Source organism: Hordeum vulgare, chromosome 1H (genome assembly GCF_904849725.1).
Source record: "Hordeum vulgare subsp. vulgare chromosome 1H, MorexV3_pseudomolecules_assembly, whole genome shotgun sequence".
In the NCBI taxonomy this organism is placed as follows: domain Eukaryota; kingdom Viridiplantae; phylum Streptophyta; class Magnoliopsida; order Poales; family Poaceae; genus Hordeum; species Hordeum vulgare.
This window is the reverse complement of record NC_058518.1, coordinates 3,667,436-3,690,404: the sequence shown is the minus strand read 5'-3', so window position 1 is coordinate 3,690,404 and position 22,969 is coordinate 3,667,436. Positions and strand designations below refer to the sequence as shown.

At 41.9% G+C, this 22,969-nt stretch overlaps 1 protein-coding gene across 1 annotated transcript; it reads right to left on the bottom strand.

Annotated features, from left to right (window-relative positions):
- Positions 1–20,529: 20,529 nt before the first annotated feature.
- LOC123394915 (protein trichome birefringence-like 8) lies at positions 20,530–21,908 on the bottom strand. The gene is made up of 3 exons (XM_045089803.1): positions 21,607–21,908; positions 21,139–21,528; positions 20,530–21,049 (listed from the first exon to the last, which is right to left on the bottom strand). Exons 1-3 carry the CDS (start codon positions 21,906–21,908, stop codon positions 20,530–20,532), a joined length of 1,212 nt encoding a protein of 403 aa, XP_044945738.1.
- Positions 21,909–22,969: the final 1,061 nt, after the last annotated feature.

Genomic DNA, 22,969 nt, shown 5'->3' with positions numbered 1-22,969 from the left:
AGTGTGTTGCGATGGATCGTATGATCAGGCATGGCCGCCTATTTATAGCGAGTTTGCGCCCAACAATGATACTATCTGCATGCTACAGTTGGCATCAATTAGTCACATAGGCTATTAATTGCATGGAGTGAGTAGGTTACTAATTAATAGCTTAGACTTATAGAGTCCGTTGGTTCAATGAATCCTAAGCCTATGACACCCCGCTACATAGGCTATTAATTGCATGGAGTGAGTAGGTTACTAATTAATAGCTTAGACTTATAGAGTCCGTTGGTTCAATGAATCCTAAGCCTATGACACCCCGCTACCGACTAGATCGTGACGGCGCGCGTTGTGGCGCCGGACCATTTTTTCAATAGATTGTTTGGATTTTCTTACAAATTTATATGGAGGCAACAAAAAGTATCACATTGTTACACCCCATCCATTCTGACAAAGCGACCATAGAAATATTTAAAAACATTGACGCTAGAAATATGTGAACTTCTTCACAAAAAAAATCAATTCATTGCGGTTATTATAGTTGAGAAATATTTCCGAATTCACAAGCTAGCTAGGTTAATCCAAGTTTTTTATCGTGTATTCACATCAATCACAGCCAACAAAAGAAGCACATAATTCTTGTGCGGCTTGATGATCCGGTGTCCTCCTCTTTTACACACCAACATGATCCAGTTGGAGCATGGGTGACCACACTGCTTGTTGGCCAGTGGTGATTGTACTATTCCAACTAATTTGTGGTGACGGATTGAGTCTGATGCATTCCCATGGCGCCTATCAAGCTACAGGTGGATGAACCGTGCTGATTGTACCGTTCCAATTAATTGGTGGTCACAAAATGAGTCAGATGCATTCCCATGACACCTATCAAGTTATAGTTGGATTTCTCGTGCTGCAATTAGGCCTTCCGTAATGCATTGTATCTTAGCGTGTTATCCTAGGTATGACTAGGATCTAAGAAACAATCATCCTAATGCATTGTTTCTTAGAGGTTGTATCTAAAATAAGTTGCATTAAATGTTTTGGGGCTAATACTTGCTTGTGATTGGGCTAGCATCTTTTTTTGCCTATGATCTCGTGCTAGAGCCGTATGTTATATAAGATACAACTACACTCTCTTTCTTCATTAACTATGGTGCCACATAAGCAAATTGCCTATGATACCGCGCTAAGATACTCCCATTACGGAAGGCCTTAGTTGTTGGTTGCAAAATGAGTCACGTGCATTCCCGTTTACTTAGCCTATGAAGCTAGCTACAGCTGGATTAATTGATCATGGTGCCTCTACTATTCGAATTTATTGCTGGTCTAAAAGAGAGTCAAATACATTCCCATGGCCTTGCTCTTAGGTTTTGCATATTCTCAGTCAAATTTCTTCTTCTCCGTGCGAAGCGATATGGTGGAAGCCATCATGTTTCTCCATCAGCATGATGATTTACGCTTGGTTGATGTTAGCGAGATGGGCTCACTGTTCGCGGAAGTTATCGTTGCCTCTCATTTTCGAAATGCTGGGTCCAGGTTGCCGGACACATATTGAGGAATCGCAGCCCTCGCAGAACACACTACTAGAAAAAAGGCTGTTAGTGGCGCACATGTTTTGGATACTTATGGCGCACTATTGGTGCGCCACTATTATCACGCCACTACTAATAAATAGTAATGGCGCACGCATGGTGCGTCTCTGTTAATATACATAACAGTGGCGCATCACCTGGTGTGCCATTACTAGGCCCACAAGTGCGCCACTGCTGTGGGTTACTGATGGCGTATTTTTAGATAATGCGCCACTGAGGTGTTTATTTATGTGGGCCATTAAAATGCAATATGGTGCGCCACTACTATGAATATTAGGAATTATTTTTTTTGCTTTTCTGATATTTGCACGGGTTACAAAATACATTACAACACAGAATATAAACAGCACAACATATAAACAACAGATTTATCGAATACAATAAAAGATTAGTCTCCGAATACAATTCATCATAGTGATACATATATAAGTGATGTAGAAGTAAGTTATACATATTCTATACAATAGTTTCATAAAATATCATGACATCATCTCGAAAATAGCGATACATAGTGATGTAGAAGTAATCATCATAGTCAATGAGACATCATATAACAAAAGTTGGTCACTAGTCATAACCACAACTCCTCCTCATCATCATCGTCAACTCTAACACATTGTAGCACATCATCACATCATCTCGGAAATAGCTAATAATCATCATAGTCATACCGCCAATACTATTTAATATCATTTTCGTCAATGAGACATCATATAACAAAAGTTGGTCACTAGTCATAATCACAACTCCTCATCATCATCATCATCAACTCTAACACATCGTAGCACATAATAACACATTGTACCTAGGACCTACTCCTCTGCTTAGGTAGAATATCATAAAACAAGATAGACCCTGACTCTCCATTATGAAGAATGGAGATGATCTTGTCTCCAATTCTTGGCCTATGCACAATGTTGCTTCCGAGTAGCTCTCTACGATTGACCATACATTTTTTCCAATCTTTGATTGTCATGACTTCATCGGTTTTAGAAATCCGGTATGGACAGGAGTGATGCAGATACATAGGCTGACCTGGCCGTGCTGGTCGTATCATCATAACATCAACGCGACCTCTTGGTAACATCAGATGAGGCACACAATCTTGCGGGATTTTCTGTTGAAAAACATAGTATTAGCTTTGTAGCTAGCAATGTAGTTTAGTTTTACAAGAATTTATGCAAAATATGCATGGATGTCGTAATAGTAGAAAATCTTACCATGCAATCTCCATGCATAAGCCTACCACAATGTTACCGTAGTTCACCACGTGCACTAGTGGCACATATTGACCATAATGTTGGGGAGTTTGCTGATAGGTATTGTAATTTTCAAAATTATTGATAAATGCGACAAGAAGATGTTTCACCTTACAAGTTAATTCTGCTTCATCATTGTAGTAATAGGTTCTGCCTACCATTTTCCGTTCATTTTTTGAAGAATGAAAATAAGATATCAATGGAAATAAGTTGTCAACTATTTTTAAATAAACAATATAAATTATTTAATAAATGTGGTCGAGAAACTCACATAATGGTAGAACTGGAGGCGTACGCACATCGACGATATTACCTTCAATTTCATCTTCCGGACGAATATCAAAGGTGATAAGCATATTAGGCTCAAATGCATAAGCCTTGCATAGTGACCCAAGTTTTGCATTCAAAAAGGGAGTAGGTGTCTACATTGTACAATTTTACGGCAAAAGTATAACCATGCTCGGTCCTCAAGTGAACTATCTTTACCTCCATATTTATTTCAGTACTGAAACCAATTTTATCCAACACATAATGTCTTGCATCGCAGGGGATACGCTAGTAGAATAGTAAAAAATAAAAATTATAAGTTGAAGCAAAAGAAGTCATGCTTAATTACGAATAAAGACTTGTCATTGTGACTTACTGTATCCACTTTGAACTCCTCATCCAGCATGATGCTGAAGCGCCTATCATCAACTAGGTAAGGAGTGTCGCAAAGGCCGTGCTTATCTTGGTTGTATTCGCACATAACGAATTCCTCTTCGTCGTCGGACATTTCCTAAAATAGAGAAAATTTGGGCATTGACATTTACTAAAAAGTGGACATATGGAGCGTCTGAAATTTGCCGAAACGGAAATGAATCAACATTCTGACAAAACATAGGCCACTCGGATATAGCAACAATGAACAAGTACAAGAGATGCTGTAAAATAGAGAATATTATGAACAACATCTCATGCCTAACCATATTGCAAAATTTCTTATACCAAAACATAGGCCACTCGGATATAGCAACATTATAAGTCTCTTAACCCCTAGATGCATTGGTAGACCCTCATACCAAAATTACTGATAAACACTACTACTATCTCCTATCCACATATATTACTTTAGATGGATTGAATAACCTTTGGAAAAACTTTAGGTGAAAATATTACTGTCTACTATAGAGATAGTAACTTAGACTAATAATTCTACGTAGTTGCACCATTCATCCATCCATCTAGCAAGCAACTAGCACCACTAATCCATCCATCAAGCAAATCATATACGGAGTACTACCTACCGTCAGCATACATCCATCTATCCACCATCCATGTGTGTAACTAGTAGTACAAACTATATTTACATTTCTGCCATATGAACACACCTATAATAAAATTATTTCTGCCATATCAACACAATACTATCAATACATCTATATGAAAATTTTGTCTGCCATTTCATCACAATACAATCAATACATCTATAGAACACATCATAGCAAATCAGAGGAGCTGCTCACAGGAGAAAACCACTTCCAAAAAATCAGAGCCGGGCCATGGGGAGGGGGGATGAGGGTGGGGCGCCGTTCGCCGGAGTGGGTCGCCGGAGGGGCCGGACCGGGCCAGGAGCTCGCGGCGAGGGAGGGATGGACCCGTGGGGAGGAAGGAGGCGTTGGGATCGGGCCGAGGGAGGGGTGGAGCCCGTGGAGAGGGAGGAGGAGTCGGGTTTGGGCCGAGGGAAAGATCGCCTGAGATGGCCTCGGCGGCCGCGGCGACGGCGGTGGGGGGCGAACCCTAGAAGCAGCGAGCGACAGAGGAGAGAGAGGAGCCTGGTCGAGTGCGTGAGGAGCCTGGGGTCGGGTCGAGTGCGGGAGGAGCCTGGGGTCGGGTCGGTGGCATTTTGCATGTAATAAGAGCAAAGATTGTTAGTAGTGGCGCACCGTAGGTGTGGTGCGCCATTACTAGTTAAAACTAGTAACGGCGCACTTTCCCCTGGTTCACCACTGCTAAGTCTGGGAAGGGTGTGGGACGAGGACAAAAACTAGTAATGAGCACCGCACAACAGGTGCGTCATTAGTAATATGGCAAATAATGGTGCACCTATATGTGATGCGCCACTGCAATATAGCAGTGGCGCATCACATACATGATGCGCCATTAATGTCCGTATTAGCTATAGCCGTTTTTCTAGTAGTGACATGATCACCAGCGACACTAGCATAAGCTTGGGAATGCAGTGTCTCGAGGGATGGCAAACTTCATATATTGTCCGACGGAAGTTCCGGTGCAAGCACATGAGGCGAGTGTCAAAACCAGATTGCGAAGGGGCCAATGCATGTATGTTTATCTCTTAAGTTTCAACTTTGAATGACATGTTTATTCTTATCCTGATGATTGCAGTGGGCCACCCGCACTAGTAGGAAATATCTTAGCAGTGGCCTGGCAATTTGGCCCTTAGTGGCCTGATTTAGAACCGCCACTGATTATGCGACAGGTAATGGCTACTGGTGGTGTGTGGGATCACACGCTACTGATAACAAGTTATTAGTTGTGTGCTTTCGTTTGCGCACGCCACTGATAAAACCAATTCTAGCGGCGTGACCGTACAACGCACGTCACAAATATCTATAGCAAGCGAGTGGCGAGCCATTTATGTCATACACCCTTGCAAGATATATGAAAAACAAAAAAAATCATGGACGACGATTTGGTTGTCCTCTTAAATCTCCACGATGATGCACGGGAGGGAATCGCTCGGGTCGACGCCAGATTCCCTCCGGCTGGCGCTGCCTACTAGTGAGAGGGGTGTGACCCAAACCTCACGTCGCATAGCCGGGGACAAGTGCCATTTGCACATGCTTCGCTTGATTGCAGCGGTCCGTAATCTTGGATAACCCGACAAATAATCATATTTGAGAATACGAAATGAAGCAGCAGTAAGTGTTCCACTGATAATAAAAATGTTCATTTATGCTTATGTAATCATATTTTTGTTATTCTACCCAATTTACCTAAGGGCATCCCATTTATGGTATTTAGTATATCAGTTACTTGATTTCCTAATTAATTGAAATCCTTGTTAGCACTCTTCTCCGTGACTATGATACACTGCATACAAGAAGTGTCTAGGTGCACCAAACTCGCGTAATTCTTCTATGTTGCGGAACATGGTGGCCTGTTGGTAGAGAGGCACGTGAACATTTCATTAATGCACCATGTATACAATCTATAATGACAATTCATATCCCATGTTGCATGTTTGTTTTTGCCATGGCTTATTATTTGTCTTGGCACTATGGATTGGTTTTATTTACTGAATACATGGATGTGTATGTTGTCATTCCAAGCCAATTTGTGTATGTTAACCTTACTTTTTTTTATCTTAGTATATATGCGACTTTCAATATTTATTGACTAATATAAGGTTATATTTGTACAAGTATAATATATTTTATGTGCCCATATATATTATAAAATCCTAACTAGGTGACTATGATACACTGCATACAAGAAGTGTCTAGGTGCACCAAACTCGCGTAATTCTTCTATGTTGTGGAACATGGTGGCCTGTTGGTAGAGAGGCACGTGAACATATGCACCAAACTCACCTTCCTTTTTTATCTTAGTATATATGTGACTTTCAATATTTATTGACTAATATAAGGTTATGTTTGTACAAGTATAATATATTTTATGTGTCCATATATATTAAAAAAATCCTATCAATTATCGTATAAATAGACGGGCACGGCAACGAGCCAGCAACCCTTGTTCCTTGCTCGCGCTTATGTGTATGCACGCTGCACCCAGACCAGTCAATCGGCTGGGTCTCTTCATATTGGACCTAGTCAATCGATCACCATGCACGCGCGCCCCATGGTTGGACGCATGCACCCAAGAAGCCCATCCAATCCCTTCTCTTCTAGCTATGCCCATTCATGCAGCCAGGCACGCCTTTGATAGGTAGGGTGGTTTCGCCGGTTCGCCTGCGGACTTTGATAGTTTTGGCCGTTTTTCCTATATGAGGACAATTTTTTAGATGGGTTCTTTTTACCGTCCCGTCTGAGGCTATCACAAGAGGCCCGGCGGCATCCGAGGTCACGGGTCCTGTGGAGCGGGGGACCGTCCCGGCTGGATCTAACTTGTCGCACTAGGGTTGCAGCGGCGGCGCTCCCACGGGCGAAGAAGACGAGCAATGCATCTTGTCGGCGAGGAGACTCGTCGGCGCAACAGATGGAGGACCAGAGCCTCAGCCGCCTTGCAAACTCATCTCCTGCTATCAAGCCAAGAGTCGTTGGTAGGACGGGATGCTAGTAGGGGTCCTGGCAGAACCTGCTCCGGTTCGTCTAGGCTGATCTGAGGGAGCGCATGAGAGAGAGAGGGGGAGGGAGGGAGGGAGGGAGAGAGAGAGAGAGAGAGATAGATAGAGAGAGAGAGAGAGAGACTGACTGATGGGGCAGGGTCGGTTGACCCGAACCAGCCCACTTAAGTGGATGGACCCACTGTCAGAAGGGCAGAAGGGTAATTTGATAAATCTAGTTAAATTCAAATAACGTTCAAACTTCAATGATTTGCTCACAAAATTCTACACACCCAAAAATAAATAAAAATATGCTACACACTCCTAAATTTATGAGCAATTTTAATATAACTTTTGTTTTGTGCTTAAAGAAAACTTTTCTTTCAATGAAAAATTCAAAGATCCTTAAGTGGAAATGATTTGAAATTATTTTTATTAAAATTAATTTCTTGAGGAAAATATATGGGAAACTTTTTATAAAGGTCAATTATATGAACTACTTGAATTTCAAATCATAACAAGTTTATTCCTCATTATAAATGTTTATGAAACCCTAATAATACACATTTACTTAGGAAAAATTCTCAAAAACACTTTTAAATCAAATTTTGGGGATTAAAAAAGGGCATCTCATTATATGCATAATAGTATGAATTTGGATATTAAACATTGTCGTATCAGACAATGATGCTGATTTTCAGAACCCGAAGTTCGCGGGTCACTCAAAGATTTAGACTTCACTTTATCTCAGTCTCAAGGAAAGTTCATTCTTGCATATCAACTAAAGTATTTTACTACAGTACTTTTAAAAACTTTATTTTATTTCTGCTTGATTGATTGGTTGGTGAAACGACAGACTGATTGTTGTGGTGGAGGTCACATCCTACCGGAAAGTTAGGACTAATAACAATTGTTCCACGGCTTATAGAGCGCCGTATTTATGCGTCAACCAAAGGTTCTGGTATGGGCCGGAAGGGTCATAAGTATCTTCTTCCTTATAACATATTCTCGGATACGCTGCCTGGTTGGGTCATTGATACAACCAACGTGCGTGGGAACGCCGTGAACTTTCCCCGACGGGTCCGATGAAGGTAGTGATGTCTCGGGTGGGGTGACAGAGATGGATTGGGGCCCACGTAGGCCAGGGATCTGATCTGTCACGACAAGGGCGAATGTGTGGGGTTGAAGAATACTCGGAATGTATCCAAGAATCTCAGACATGACAAACCACACTCTGGAGTGTGAAACTTGTATCAGGGGTAATGCTACTTTTGGGAAAGGTGGCGCACCTCTGCAGAGTGTATCAAATTGTGACAGTTACATCCGTGTTCTCGAAAGAAACTATGTTCGCGGTGGAAAAGGAACCTTAACTGATTCTCAAACCCGTGAGGGCTGACTAAACTTGTTATGTGACCCTCGTTACTCAACCCATCCATTGACCCTTTGCTTAGATTTTGAGGAGGTCAACAATGATGTCAACGATCAGAGCACCGAAGGCCCCAGGAATTCTAGTACGAAGCGCCAGATCTATGCGCAGGAGTAGAAGGAGTCGACTACATCATCGCATATGGAACTGATGACAATAGAGAAGATGAATCAGAGGAGTAACTGAAAGTGAGACTAGACTAGTATTAGAAGGTAACCTAGTCGAGCAGCTCTAGTATCTAAATTGTTGGGCTATCATGTTTCTCAGTTAGCTTTTACAAGTGTTAGGTCAACTATCTCAAGTTGAGTACGTACCGTTTGATCTTTATTAGATGTCTGAGGAAGAGGTTGAACAGTTTATGCACTTTTGGCTTGTAATATTAAGCGTTGTGTAATATTAGTGGACCGCAATATTTCTGTTGTACTACTCTGAGGGATGTAATATTTATGCAGAAGGACTTCCATGAGTGTTATGTCAATGAATTGTGCACTACGCATGCAGGGTTGTACGGGGTCACCGTGCCACCCCTCTTGTCGCCGACGAGACTGTCAGACGTGAGAGGAGAGGGGGACAGGGGCGGCGGCGCTAGGGAAGCCTTAGCTTGGTGGGGTGAGAGAGTACCCGTTTGTGACTGACCCACTTCTGTCCAAATCATATGACCTATTTTTTGGTTCTCAAGTAAAAGTGACCATTTATAGATTACTATTAGAACGCACGTGCGTTGCTACGGGCTACAATGTATGTAAATAAATTAAAAAATAAATAAATAAGGTCATCTTCAAGGTCGAGGTTTATTTCTCACTCGTACGTTCGAGCGTGTTCAGACATCAAACAGGCACACTGTCTACAAACTCCGGGCTCCCTCAAATAGAGTCCATGTGTTAGGGAGAATGTGGTTGTCCAGACTATCCACAATGTTATCTCCAAACATGCGATCCCGACTCAAAAACGTCACCCCATGACGCGCTCTTCCATTTTCATGCCGAATTCTCCCCTTGTCCCTCGGTTTCCCTCCATAGCAGGACAATTCTCATTGGAGCCCTCTTCTTTAAAATCGGATGACACCCATCTCACCTTCGTCATGGCTTCCTATTTCCTTCACACCCTAATTCCTCATGCATCGCCAAGGAGGAGTCCCCCACTAGCTATCCCGCTCTCCTTCCTAATCACCACCCCTAGTATTCATGTTGATATACCACCGGCATCAAAGAGGCCGAGGTTTGCGCCGCCTATGATGCCCGCGAACCAATAAGGAAGATCCGATGTCTCATGTGCCATTGTTACCGTGTCCTTTATTAACTCATGAAGCAAAACCGCTTGCTCATGCAATTTGCTCTACAACTTCGCTAAAATTGAATACTCCAATCGAGCCATCTGGAACAAATCGCACTACAGGATCAACACCGCAAATCATTACCGACAAAAACTTATACAACAAGCATCATTTGGTTAAAATAAAACACCACACCTAAAGAAAATGCCTACATAATAGATCATTTGACATATACACCTCCACCATCACTTACAGTCATAGCCGCTCCGTACTACAATGACATCATGTGCAGCGTGTCCGTACTACGTTGATGACTCAGAATCTCCTTCACTGCGGTTATCTACACAATCGATTACTACGCCGGTCTTCTTCAGGTAATGAACCTTGGTGTGGTCTTGCAGGAGATTGTGCCGACCCCAGCTTGTCATGTTCTTCTACTTTCAGTAGAGCATCATGTTTGAGCTAAGAATGAGGCCTTCAATCTGACCAAAGGAAATTCTCAAGTATGGTCAGGAGATAATACTTGTGGCACTAAAACTATGCTCTTGCGAGGAACTTTGGAAGTGCATATTTATCGAACTGATAAATGTTCTGCTACAGACCATAGCATAGATGCTACGTCTACTGCTCCCCTGAAATGGCATGAGATGATTGTGCCATTTCGCATTACAGGAATATAAGCTGACTAACTGCTAGTGAGTAAGATATATGTAGCGCGTAGCAAACCCCCTACAATGTACATTCCTTCTTTTTTATATCACACTACAAAAATAACAGTGCAAAATAAATAAAAATATGTAGCAAATTGGATGGCAGCCTGCAAATATTCTTGTAACTTAACAAGAAAGTATGTGACATATCACGTTATATATTTTCTTCAAGCAGATATGGACAAAGAACATGTTGTATATTGTCCCAAATCTTCCGGGCAGAGGGTATTGCCTTTCTGAAAAGTACTCAAGACCATATTTGTTCTGTCAAAGTAACTACTATTGACATGAATGAAGAGGTCATCAAAAATATGAATGAACGTCTTTGAAAATAAAATTTCATCAGATAGTACATAAAGAAATATTGTTTTGAAATATACTCTGTTCTGGCTAGCATATGGTCTCCTCATGTTCATTGAGAGGTCACAAATCAGCGGTGAAAATATGTTGCATGAGAAAGGATAGTGCACGTTTTTTAAACGCTAAAAATACATCCCACCATGTGTTGGATGCTTTATTGAGGAGGTTGCACATGAGGAGAACATGACCGGCGACCAGCCTCGATCTCGCTCGGCCATGCAGGACATGTCGGCGTCGGCGTCGGGCGGGACGGGGCGATGCGTGAGGCCATGGCGACGGGGTTGGTGGGGGCGCGGCAGCACCTGGATGGCCGGGCCGAAGCGGAGGAGCGGCGGTAGGAAGGGGAGGCAGGGAAGGAAAGAGGTGGTGATTGGGGTGCGACGGCGAAGGACGTGCTTAGGTTTCATCCTGTTCTTTTTTTCTCCATCGGTTTTGTGGGGGGGGGGGGGGGGGGATGGAGTCAGAGGTGGGATAAAAAAAAGAACGAAGATAAGCCGGGAGCGGTAGCTACCAACTCCCCAATTAGGAATAGAGATACCAATCTCAAAAATCATTGTTACCAGTTCCTCGCGATCATATTAGCTTACACCGCTGATGTAAGTGGATTAAGCCCTAGGTGTCATAAGGATTGATTTTCAACATTTGAAAGACAAGATCGCCACTAAGACTTTTTTTCTTACAAGAGCGTAAAAGCCTCCAGTGCCATGTTACAAAATGTTCAGCACCTCATAATTTTTTTTCCTTCAGCAAATCTCTTCACGGTGAAAATATTGTGTTCTCTTGGCAGCAAAAACCTCGCAAAGAAAGTCCAAATTAAATGTATAGCATCTAGCCTGTCCATGGACGAATCACCGTTTTTGGAAGTTGGACGTCTCCGTTTTCCTACGGACAGCTATAGTCAAGTAGCATGAAACATATATATACAAGATACTCCAAAATCGACAGATAATTTGGAACAGACGGACTAATAATTAAGTAATTCAACCGCTCATCAGAAGAGATGACGTCGTCGTGGCACTGGGTGTCGGCATTGTTGGTGGCGTATGGTTGGCCTGTACCCGAGGCCTCGGCAACATCATCGTAGGCGATGCACTTCTTGGTGATGTTCTTATGATGCTTGGATGGTGGGGCAGTCGCACCCTTGTGCCCCACCTTGCTGCGGCGCTCCTCCTCTAGCCTTGGAGGAGGTTCCGAAGACTTCTGAACCAAATGGTACGTCTCCTCAAGCCTCCGATCGTCAGCTTCATAATCACTAAGAGACAGTGTGGACGATGAATCGGATGTGGCCGAATCAGTGTCCTCGACCGAATTGGACGACGAGCCGGGGGGACGGCAATGACCGAGGAGTCGCGCTTGGCCTGTGCTGGACCATCTCATTGGGGGGGGTGGCACTACAAGAAATAAGGTCAATTATGACTCCCTATATTGGTCACTGATTCGTCATTGCTGTCGTTTATTGACCTTTTTTTGACCAAATTTACAACGTCAACAGTTGGCCGTCAAGAATGAACAAACATGACCTTTCTAAAATTTTGGTCGCAGGTCTCTATCGACCAAAATTTTGGTTTGTTCATTACCCATTCGTGTGAGCCACGTAGGATCTGACGTGGCCAAGATGACGTGGCATTGCTAGTGACCAAATGGAATCATCATAAATTTTAGATCCCTGTCCACCAATCTAGTTACATGGGCCTGGCCCAATACCTATTTTACTATTGAAAATGTCTGATTTGTTTGGGCTGAGTCATTTTTTTGCTAGAAGCACGCATATCTCACGATAGGCCCATTAAAAATAAGTAACAGAATAAAAGATTGCAAATAAAATGTATATTTCATTTCAGTAGCATATCACATCAAATACAATACATCATCTACCGGCTCCACGCATTAAGGTTCAACGCCTAACAAGGGCACATCAAAATAATTTTACATGTGCACAATAGAATACTTCTGCAAGTGCAAGTGCACAAAAAAAGGACTCAACAAGTGCACAATCGCACAAAAAGAGAGATCCACAAAGATTGGATGAGAACCACAAGTTTCTTCTCATCATCTTCCTCTGCACAATATGCTCTTGCCATTGCCGCCTGCAAGAAGAACATGATGGTAAGGCTTTCAGACCAAGAAAACTAGTAAAATTGCACGCACGATAACCAATGATAAAATAGTAGAAAAAAATATACAAGATAAATTTTGCCTACAAGCAGTGGTAGTTACCACCTAGGTGCTTGCCTTCCACGTGTCCCAAATTATCTCCAACCAAACGGGTTAGTGAATGTGAGGGGAAACCGGATAGCAGCCAACCACCCACAACCTAATTAGTTGACTAAAAAATGGTATGGTGTGGGTTAGTTTCAACAAACTGCTACTTTCTTCCATTCCAAACAAGTCGAGACATGCTAGCGTGACAGCTGCTGCATATACTTTGCTGCTGCATATACTTTGTATAATTCGGACTAGAGTATATAGATTCTAGTATACATGTTGCAAAATAATATGTATTATTGTATGAAACAAAAAATATAATGTTGCATATTACTGAAAAATAGTATCATTGTGAATCGTGAGTGTGAATATGTATAATTATTACTGTTGTATGTGTGTATATATATCGATGGCGTGACGCTACTTGTTTGCACTATAGTATAGCTACGTGGACGCATGTAGTATATGTTCGTATACCTGATACTTCTTGTGTGTATGCACTCATTTTGATCCAATTGCTAATGAACAGTAAATGTGAGTGTCTGACATGCATATTCATAATCATTCATTGATGTTCTATCTGTACTTAAAAATAAAGTATACTGTATGCCGTATATTACTTTTAAAAAGGTATAAAGTATATGGTCATTTATAAAAGAATTTGAAGTATATAGTATTTTATAAAGAAAGTAGTATGTTTATTTTTCATAATAAAAGGAGTATATGTATGAAGAATTATGATGTACTTAGTATGTACGTAGTATGTAAGGGATTTCGCAAAAGAAAAGCAGTATGAGGTATCTGAAAAAGAAGTATGGAGTATGTCTAAATTAGGAATATACCAAAATAGTATGATTTTTGCAGTCTAAGTAGCATTTTTTTTCTCATATACATATTTTTCTTAGAAAAAGTATATATATCCTCAAGTTGCCGTATATACACGATAGAGAAACAAAGTGTACGTATGTGGTAGCTAGCTTCTTGGACTCGTGCAGGTGCATGCTCATGTACGTACATACACAAATCTAGTATAACTTAGATCGAACGGCTGGTCCCTGGCTGCCAGACTTGAAAACTAGCTTTATCTATTGATGGGACGTTGTTATACCGTATCCATTCATAAAAGTCGGAACAATATTGCTGGTTGATTTATCAGGTGGAAAGAAAGTTACTGCAACCAAACCCGTTAATCAGCACACCACGTTTGGGTGGGATCGAACGGCAATGGGGGTGGAGGTATCTACTACATGTAATTATCAGCATGTAGTACACGGGCTCTACTACATGTATCTTTTAACACATAACTTTTTTCTTGTGGGGACATTGATCAACTTCTTTTAGGATGGGTTGACTAATTTTTTTAATGGGTTTTACTACATACGTATCTTTATAACGGATCATTTTTCTAAAAGGGAAAGAAAATCTACCAGTTAATTCCCAGGCCTGTAAGGAATTAGGAGTCTAACGCAAACGAAAATACTTGCTACTAATTCAGTTGACAGCAGTAGGAACTCGGCAGCCCGACACAAGGAATTTGGGAGCAGACGTAAACAATATTATGAGGAATGCATGGTCCACTAATTGAATTAAGGTGTGGAATGATTTGATAGACATCTGCCATGTAAAACATGGGAGAGAAATGCAACATAAAAACTAATAGGAATGCTATCTTCCAAGGAAGCGACTTCTGAAGACCACAAAACAAAAGTGCATGCTGGGAGAATATATCCTTATTGGCAGTGCAGAGGGGCATATTTATTGATAAGGAGTATAGTTTTATTTCATTTATGTACTGGTAATAGTCATGAAGGAAAGCACGCATTACTACTATGAATTGAAGGTTTTTTCCACACCTGTGCAGATAACTTTTGCTTGAACAGCTACAGTACATATGTGAATAGGTTGCGCCAGTAAGCTTCATCACACTGTAACAAAACAAAATGATAAATAACTGAAAAGCCAACAACAGTTGATGCCAAGAAGAGGGTCAATATCCAGCCCTTTGAAATGCAAATAAATCAAACTGGAGGCTAGTACTAACCAAGCATTGCTCCGAGCATCATAAGATGATAAAAAGTAAATTACTTGTGTATTCAGCTAAATAGTCAATGTTACTCATGTAGTCGGCTAATGATAGAATACCAGGTTGCTTTCACATAAAGAATGAAGATTGCTATGAATAAGGAGTAGACAACCACACATACTGTTATTTTTGCTATTCTAAATTCTAGACAGTTATTTTTGTTTTCAATAAATAACATTGTAGTAATTTAACAAATTCTCCCTACTGGTTCTAAATAGGACCGTGAACATGAGATGCATGTCATTTCTTGTCCAGCGGTAAACTAATACCCATCTACTGATGGCATAAAAGAAGTAGCTTTGTTCTTCCTCTGATCCTGACTGAGATAGTGAGATGTACACTAAAGTTGATGGTCATGTCATTGGCAGACTAGAACACAGAACAATTGGTGGGCGCACCGTCGTACCATGAAAGTCTGATGTGCGCTTGTCTAAGTACTTGCGTTAGCATTCTGAAAGTTGTGTGGATTAGGAAATGGTTAAACAAAATGCACCATGTTCTCAGCTATTACTATAAGTACATGGACCTAAAACATGGTGAAAACATCGATCCATATGGTTCATTGATGATATGGCGTAAGCCTGAAAGGAACTCTGTGATAAATTACTCCACAAGAATCACGACTATTATCAATATTCATACTCCTCCAACCTAAACTTAGTAACAGTAACACAACCTCAAGATACAGAAAGATAGCGCATCTGATATAAATCAGAACAACTAAAGTCCAAGTTTGTGTAACCTTATAAAAAATATCTTTTGTTTCAAGGAAAGCACCATTAGTCGACCTAGCTTTCAATACCTGCAAACAAATATTTTTCCGTTAAAATAGATATTCTACTAATAATAACAATGCATTGTAAAAACTCATGACTCAATTATGTCAAATTGAGCCATTGCTATTGAGCTAAATAAGCTAGTGATGAATTGATTCCTGAAAACTGTAAGAACTGTAACTGAAAATAATTTTCTAACATAAAACAACTTCCGATGATTTCCCTTCACAACTAAACGTTTTACCTAAATATCTCTAGTTGCAGAAATATTTGGAATACATAGAAGGACGATATATGTGCACAGGAAATAAGTTGGATTGGGAATGTGGTCAACCAATCGATGCCTACATCATGTTTCCTTGCTCTGAATTTGTTTTCTTCAGAATGGCGACTTTTCACTCACATAACTAAATTTGATAACAGGTTCATCTTCCTTGCTCTAATCCTCACTTTCATCTTTTTTCCGAAACGACCCTCAGGCGGACTCCATTACCATTGATAATGAAAGAAAAGTATTTCATCACGTAATGCATGATGCTTGATCTATCCATCAAGGTAGATGACAAAATAAAAGTACTACTGTCATGCAGAAACAAGGATTGGAAACAATGGTGCTTTCAGTAAACTGAAAAAATGTTTTATAATGTTTGCCAAATCAGATTACCACCTATCAGGCATGAGTTGTTGCTTTAAACAACAAGCACTAACATTGTTTTTAGCCCTGTGAAATTTAAATCGAAACCTGAGTATTAAGCTTGTACTAGTTTGGATATGCCCAAATCAATTAAAGTTGGGGTGAAATCAAAATTGAATAACATAAAAGATATACCGGATCACTTAATCACTTGAGATGTAGGTGTGCATGACACCATCTGGAACTAAAACGAATGCAGACTTCGAGCTGGTAGCACATCTCAGGGGTGACGGTGCTGTCAAAATTGATGGATTGAAGGACTAGAGGACAGCAGGAACAGGAGCGAACAACACCAAGCAACCGAGCGACCATCACCAAGCAAAAAAATCAAGCAGCTGCAGTGTGTTGTCGGCTACTAACAGCAGGAGCAGCACGGGTCGGCCACGAGCGGGAGCGGTAGCAGCACGTTCGGTCTCAGGTCGAGGATGCGGGCCGCAAGCTCCTAAACCTAACCCTAGGTCGCCGCTGCAAGGAGAAGGGGATGAACGGGAGATGTGGAAGACGACTCACCGTGCGTCGCCGGACGGCAAGCCACTGCAAGCGGAAGGAGGAGGAGTCGGTGGTGCTCTGCTACTCAGCTCGTCGAAGCCCGACCACGAACAGGTCGGCGGCGCGACCGTAGAGTGGACGAGCTGTAGGTGGAGGAGGACCGCGGGCTCTGGAGCGATCTTGGGGAGGGAGACCGCGGGCTCGGCATCGCCTCCAGGTGGAGGAGCGAACGGCAGCGTGCAGGGGTGCGGGGAGGGTGGGAGCCGCAGATGGTGGCGGCGGTGATTTGAAATGGGAGGAGCCGACGAGTGGTTCGGTAGGGTGCGGGGAGGGTGGGTTTGCTAGTTTTTTTTTCCTTTTCTTAGAAGGATGAATAGATGAAGGATGGATGGACGTGGGATTGCTAGGAAATGACGGTAGGATTTGTGCCATGTCATCGATCCGTGACATAAATAGTTCCACCAATCAGAATCCAGCTTATGTAATTGTGTTTTTTTCTTTTTTTTTCTTTTATATTTTTTATCCTCTTATTTCGGATAAACACTCAACATATTAGCCTTATGTGGTATGTTTAAATGAACCTATATTTATGGACCCATATTGGATTAGATATTAGTCTGAATATATGTTGGATTTAGGAAATATGGACCCATATTGTTGTCTCTAGTTGTATTTTTTGATTGCCTAAAAAGAGTTGTCCAATATTTATTATTTCACTCAAAATAAAGCTATATGTTTTGGTTAAGTGTTGTGGGTGGAAACACTTTTCATTTAATTATGATAGTATTTGGCATTACTGACAAATTCAGCCACATATTTTTTATTGTCATGTTTAAGTTTTTATTGTGTGAAACACCAAGTTAAGGTTCCCTATACCACCTTTTAAAAATATTTATCTCAATAGGGTCTACACATTATGAGATTAGCATGGGCTCATATATTTCATTTTGGTAATTATATTGTATTTTCTAAAATATTTAGGATATTAAAATGAATAATTATAATTTATTGGTATTAATCATGATCACATATTTAAGAAAAGATTCATGCATTTCTCAATAAATACGTATATATATTTTACACAAAAAATATGTAGAGGCAGAAAATGGAGAAAGGGAGAAAAGAGGGGGCGGGGGTGCGGGAGAAAAAGAAAAGGGAAAACCCAAAAAAAAGTAAGAAGAAAACAATGAAAATACTAACATGATACACAAGAAAAGACAAACAAAAACTGAAAACCCCTTACAGGTTTGGGTCCATCTAGGTCACTTTGTTGATTCTGTGCTGCATACTTGTTTGTATAAAAGGTTATCATGATCCGTATCCTTGAAAAAAAAAGAGGTTATCATGATCAAACTTATTTGAGCAACATCGAAGCTCCCAAACTTGTTGAATTCTGGTAGGAAGTACGGACTACCGTCTCTTATGTTGGATATTCTCTTTACACACAATCCAACACAAATATGGTCGCTAAATAGGTCACTTTGTTGATTCCGTGCTGCATACTTCTATAGGCGCCAAATACCATTTTGGGTCCATCTTGTTTGTATAGGTTATCATGATCCGTATCCTTGAAAAAAAAAAGAGGTTATCTTTATCTTTATCTTTCTATATATTCACCACTTTCCCTAATAATAAAGTAAATACAGTTTCTGGTCGTCCGTCTTGAAAATTACCCCTAAAGTTTGCATAAATTAGCCACCATGCCACCGGTAAGTAATAGAAAACGTTTCATAAAGTAAAAAAACTTTGACTGGGCCGGACCATGTAGAAACATCCTATATTACGCTCTCCATGCTGGTAGAATATCCAACGCACCCTATGGGCCGGCCCATGCACAGGCGCCTGCTTTTAGTTCCATTTATTTATTTATTTTCAGTTCCGTTTTATTTTTTTATTTTATATAATTTAGAACTTCAAATAATTTTTAAAATTTTAATAAACTGAAAATTACAAATCAACACATTTCAAAAATTAAAATGTTTGTGACTTCAAAAAACTGCTCGGAGTTTTGTAAAAAAATGCTCGCATACACAACAAAATATTTGCAAATTTAGAAAAATATTTGTACAATAAGAAAAGGTCCATGATCTGAAATACAATTCCATGTATTAAAAATTATTAAAGGCATTTAACAAAATGCTTTCTAATCAGAATATGTTAATGCATTTAAAAAATGTCCTAATATTTTAAAAATAGCTAATGCCTGTTTTATTAGTTTCTTTTTTTTATTTAAATTTTTCCGTTCCATTTTTGTTTATTTATAATTTAAATAATTTAGAATTACAAAAACTTTTGCATACTAAAAAATAGGAATTTTGAATTAAAATGCTGACGGCTTTTTATTTCGAATTAAAAATAGGATTCAAAAAAGGCGCCGGATTTTTATATTATTTTTTTCAAATCCAAAACAATGTCCATGAATTTAATAAATATATTACTGATTATAAAAATGTTTGTTTATTCAGAAAAACTTCATGCGTTTCAAAAAAATGTTTGTGAATTTAAAATAAAATCCTCCAACATCAAAAATTATGTTCGTCTTTTCTTGAATTGGTCGCCAATACGAAAGAAAAATATTTAAACCCGTTTGAATATATAAAAAATATTCATGATTTTTAGTAAATGTTTGTAAATTGTAAAAAATGTTCTTGATTTTAAAATTGTTCTCATATTTGTAAAATTGTTCATGAAAGATCTAATGTATGTAGTTAAACATTAATGCTTCTAAGTCTATGTGACAATAGACCTGTGTGAATTTTGAAGAATAAACTGTTGGATGCATCGGATTATTATTGTATGTTTTCTAAAAAAATCTTGAAATTCAGAATAATTCTTTGAGTTACCAAGATTTTTGACAACCATGATATATTTTTTTAAATGTAAAGATTGCTTCAACTTGTAAATAAATTTAAAAGAAGAAACATTTTCTTGCCTTTGTGCATAAAATTTTAAAATCAAGCGATGATGTGTGAACATAATATGGTTATCATCATTAAAGATTATGTTTTTTTCCGTTGCAACGCATGGGCCATTTTGCTAGTCATGATCAAACTTATTTGAGCACCATCTAAGCTCCCAAACTTGTTGAATTCTGGTAGGAAGTACGGACTACCGTCTCTTATATTGGATATTCTCTTTACACACAATCCAACACAAATATGGTCGCTAAATTCAGTACTCATCAACGAACCAAACTCACTTAATCTTGATGGGGGTCTAATATGTGTATAATTATATTAAAGTTCAGAATAAATATAACTATATAAAGTACTACAACCTAAGTATTTAGATGACTACACAATAAAGTTTTAATTAGTTATGCACTAGGACTGGTCCGATCTTGCCTTCCAAACAATATACATGCACACACAACCACATATATATTATGCATCTACCTATCTATTAATCGACCCCATGTCGAATCCCATGGACACGAGGTGCCCGTACATCATCTGGTTCCACACGTCCGGCACACCCGGCAGGCACCAGTGGCTACAATCCTCGGGCGCATCCGATGGCGTCTCGGGCTCCCGGTACCGCGACGGATGCCCATCCCTCCTCAAGCCCGTCGTGTATGTTATGTTCAAGAACACCGCATCCTTGTTCATCCCATGCCGTCTCCTCATGCTCCGTGCCACACTCGAGATCATTGTATTGATCCACGAGTGCTCCTGCTGGTCCCTCTCACTCGTGCTCGTCGTCAGCGGATCCCATTGGTCCGTGCAGGAGCCACCCGTGTCCCATGTCCGATTGCCGTAGTGTGATGGGGAATAGCTCCTGAAGAAGAGGTGGCCCCTCTTGGAGAGTCGGGGATTGGTCAGTGCCCAATCTTTCACCGTCTGCAAAGACCGTCGGAATGCTTCCTTGATGTTTGTTGTCACGTTGAACCGATCGCCCACGGTGAAATAGTTTCCTCTGCAAGCATTGATTGCAGCTCCAGTCAAATAACTAACCATTGTGATAACAATATAAAAATTTCATGTGGCAGCTAGCTAATTACATACGATTTGATGGTCTTATGCAGGTTCCACCAGTGACCCGTGTTGAGGACGAGCACATCGGCGCTGGCCCAGCGGGCGGCATGCCGCGGCACCACGTCAAGCCGGATGGCCCTCTTGATTGCGCCATCGCTCGTCGGCGGGAGACGGTCGACCTTGACGAGCATGGGCGCGCGGTAGTACTCCACGGAGAGGTTGTAATCCGCAAAGACCATGGAGAGGTAGCCCTTGTGCCGGCTCAGGGGCTTCCCGAACTTCTCTTTTATCCTCGAACCGGCCGGCACGGCGGCGGCGAGCATGCACAACATGGACTCCCATTGGTTGCGACCGATGGAGTCGCCGACGAACACGATCCGGCCGTTCCGGCTCCTCTCCAGCATATCGGACGCGTTAAACCTATCAAATTTAAACATGTAAGTTCTATTTCATTGGAGATGTCAATGACGATAACGATGACGATGAATACAAACATACTTAGGGAGGTGGCAGCTACCATGGCGAGGTTGCCAGCGCCACTGACGAAAGGACGAGTCGTTTCGGCCATTTTGCATGCAACGGAAGCCGGGGTCGAGGAACGGGTAGTCCTCCCCATAGGTCGTGGTGGTGGCGGTGATGTCCCTCACCCATTTCCCGTCGGAGTAATCGCACCCACCGTTGACGTGGTTGATGAGACGCGGCGGTGACCGAGTCGGGAAGAGGGGCTTCTGTGTGACGATGACGGAGAGCATGAAGAGGACGAGCAAGACGGAGAAGATTGTAGCGTGTCTAACATGCATGAGGTTGGTCTGTGGCTATACCTGGGTGGTGATTGAAGGCTTGAGAGGAGAAGGAGGAGAGTGAGCGAGCGAGTGGCGCTAAGAGCATCTCTAGTAGAACCCTCAAACCCCCAAACCCTTAAAAATAACCGTTTTTTACAGTTTTCGTCCGAAAAACGGCTTAGACTAGAACCCTTAAACCCTTAAACCCGTAAATATTTTTAGAGGTCCAACCCTCAAACTAGTTTTGAGCCTGTAGAAGTGAGGGTTGGGAGGAGAAACTCCTCCCAACCCGCACTCCACCTCAGCTCCAGCGCGGGAGGGATTTTCATCCCGCTTCCGTCTCCAACCGCCGCCTCCTCGCGCCCGCCTCGCCGCCATGGAGGGCCCCGCCCCGCCGCCTCCTCGCCGGCCGCCGCGCACGCCCCGGCTGCCCCCGCCCTCGCCCCTGCCGGCCCCGCGCCCGCCCCGGCCGGCCCCGCGCCCACCGCCGCGCCGCCCCGTCCGCAGCGCCGCCGCGCCCCCGCCGGCCGCCGCGCACGCCCCGGCTGCCCGCGCCCTCGCCCCTGCCGGCCCCGTGCCCGCCCCGGCCGGCCCCGCGCCCACCGCCGCGCTGCCCCGTCCGCAGTGCCGCCCCGCCCCGCGCCGTCCCGTCCGCAGCGCCGCCGCGCCCTCGCCGGCCGCCGCGCACGCCCCGGCTGCCCGCGCCCTCGCCCCTGCCGGCCCCGCGCCCGCCCCGGCCGGCCCCGCGCCCACCGCCGCGCCGGCCCTCCGCAGCCCCGGCCTCCCCTCCGCTGCCTAGAAGGTTCGAAAGTTATGTTAAATTCCAGTCATTGTTCAGAGATTGTTGTGTTCCTTTTTCTGTGAGCATGCGACATTGTTCATTCTATCAGTATTTGGTGTTAAGTTATATCTGTCTTATTCTATCATGTTCATTCTCTTTCGAATCCTAATTTTGATTTGTGTTTTTTGCTTTTGATTTGTGTGGATCTAGCGGTTTGTAGTGATAGATTATGTCTCTTGTTCTTAGGGAGTGCTGTAGAAATTTTCTGCACTAGTATTGCTCTGTCATGGATTTGTGT

Bases quoted from the DNA above. Each gene is read 5' to 3' on its own strand.
- LOC123394915 (XM_045089803.1), bottom strand. From the start codon at position 21,908: ATGCATGTTAGACACGCTACAATCTTCTCCGTCTTGCTCGTCCTCTTC. The intron at 21,529-21,606 runs GTATGTTTGTAT...TAAATTTGATAG, and splicing joins GGTAGCTGCCACCTCCCTAA to GTTTAACGCGTCCGATATGC. The intron at 21,050-21,138 runs GTATGTAATTAG...CAATGCTTGCAG, and splicing joins CTGCATAAGACCATCAAATC to AGGAAACTATTTCACCGTGG.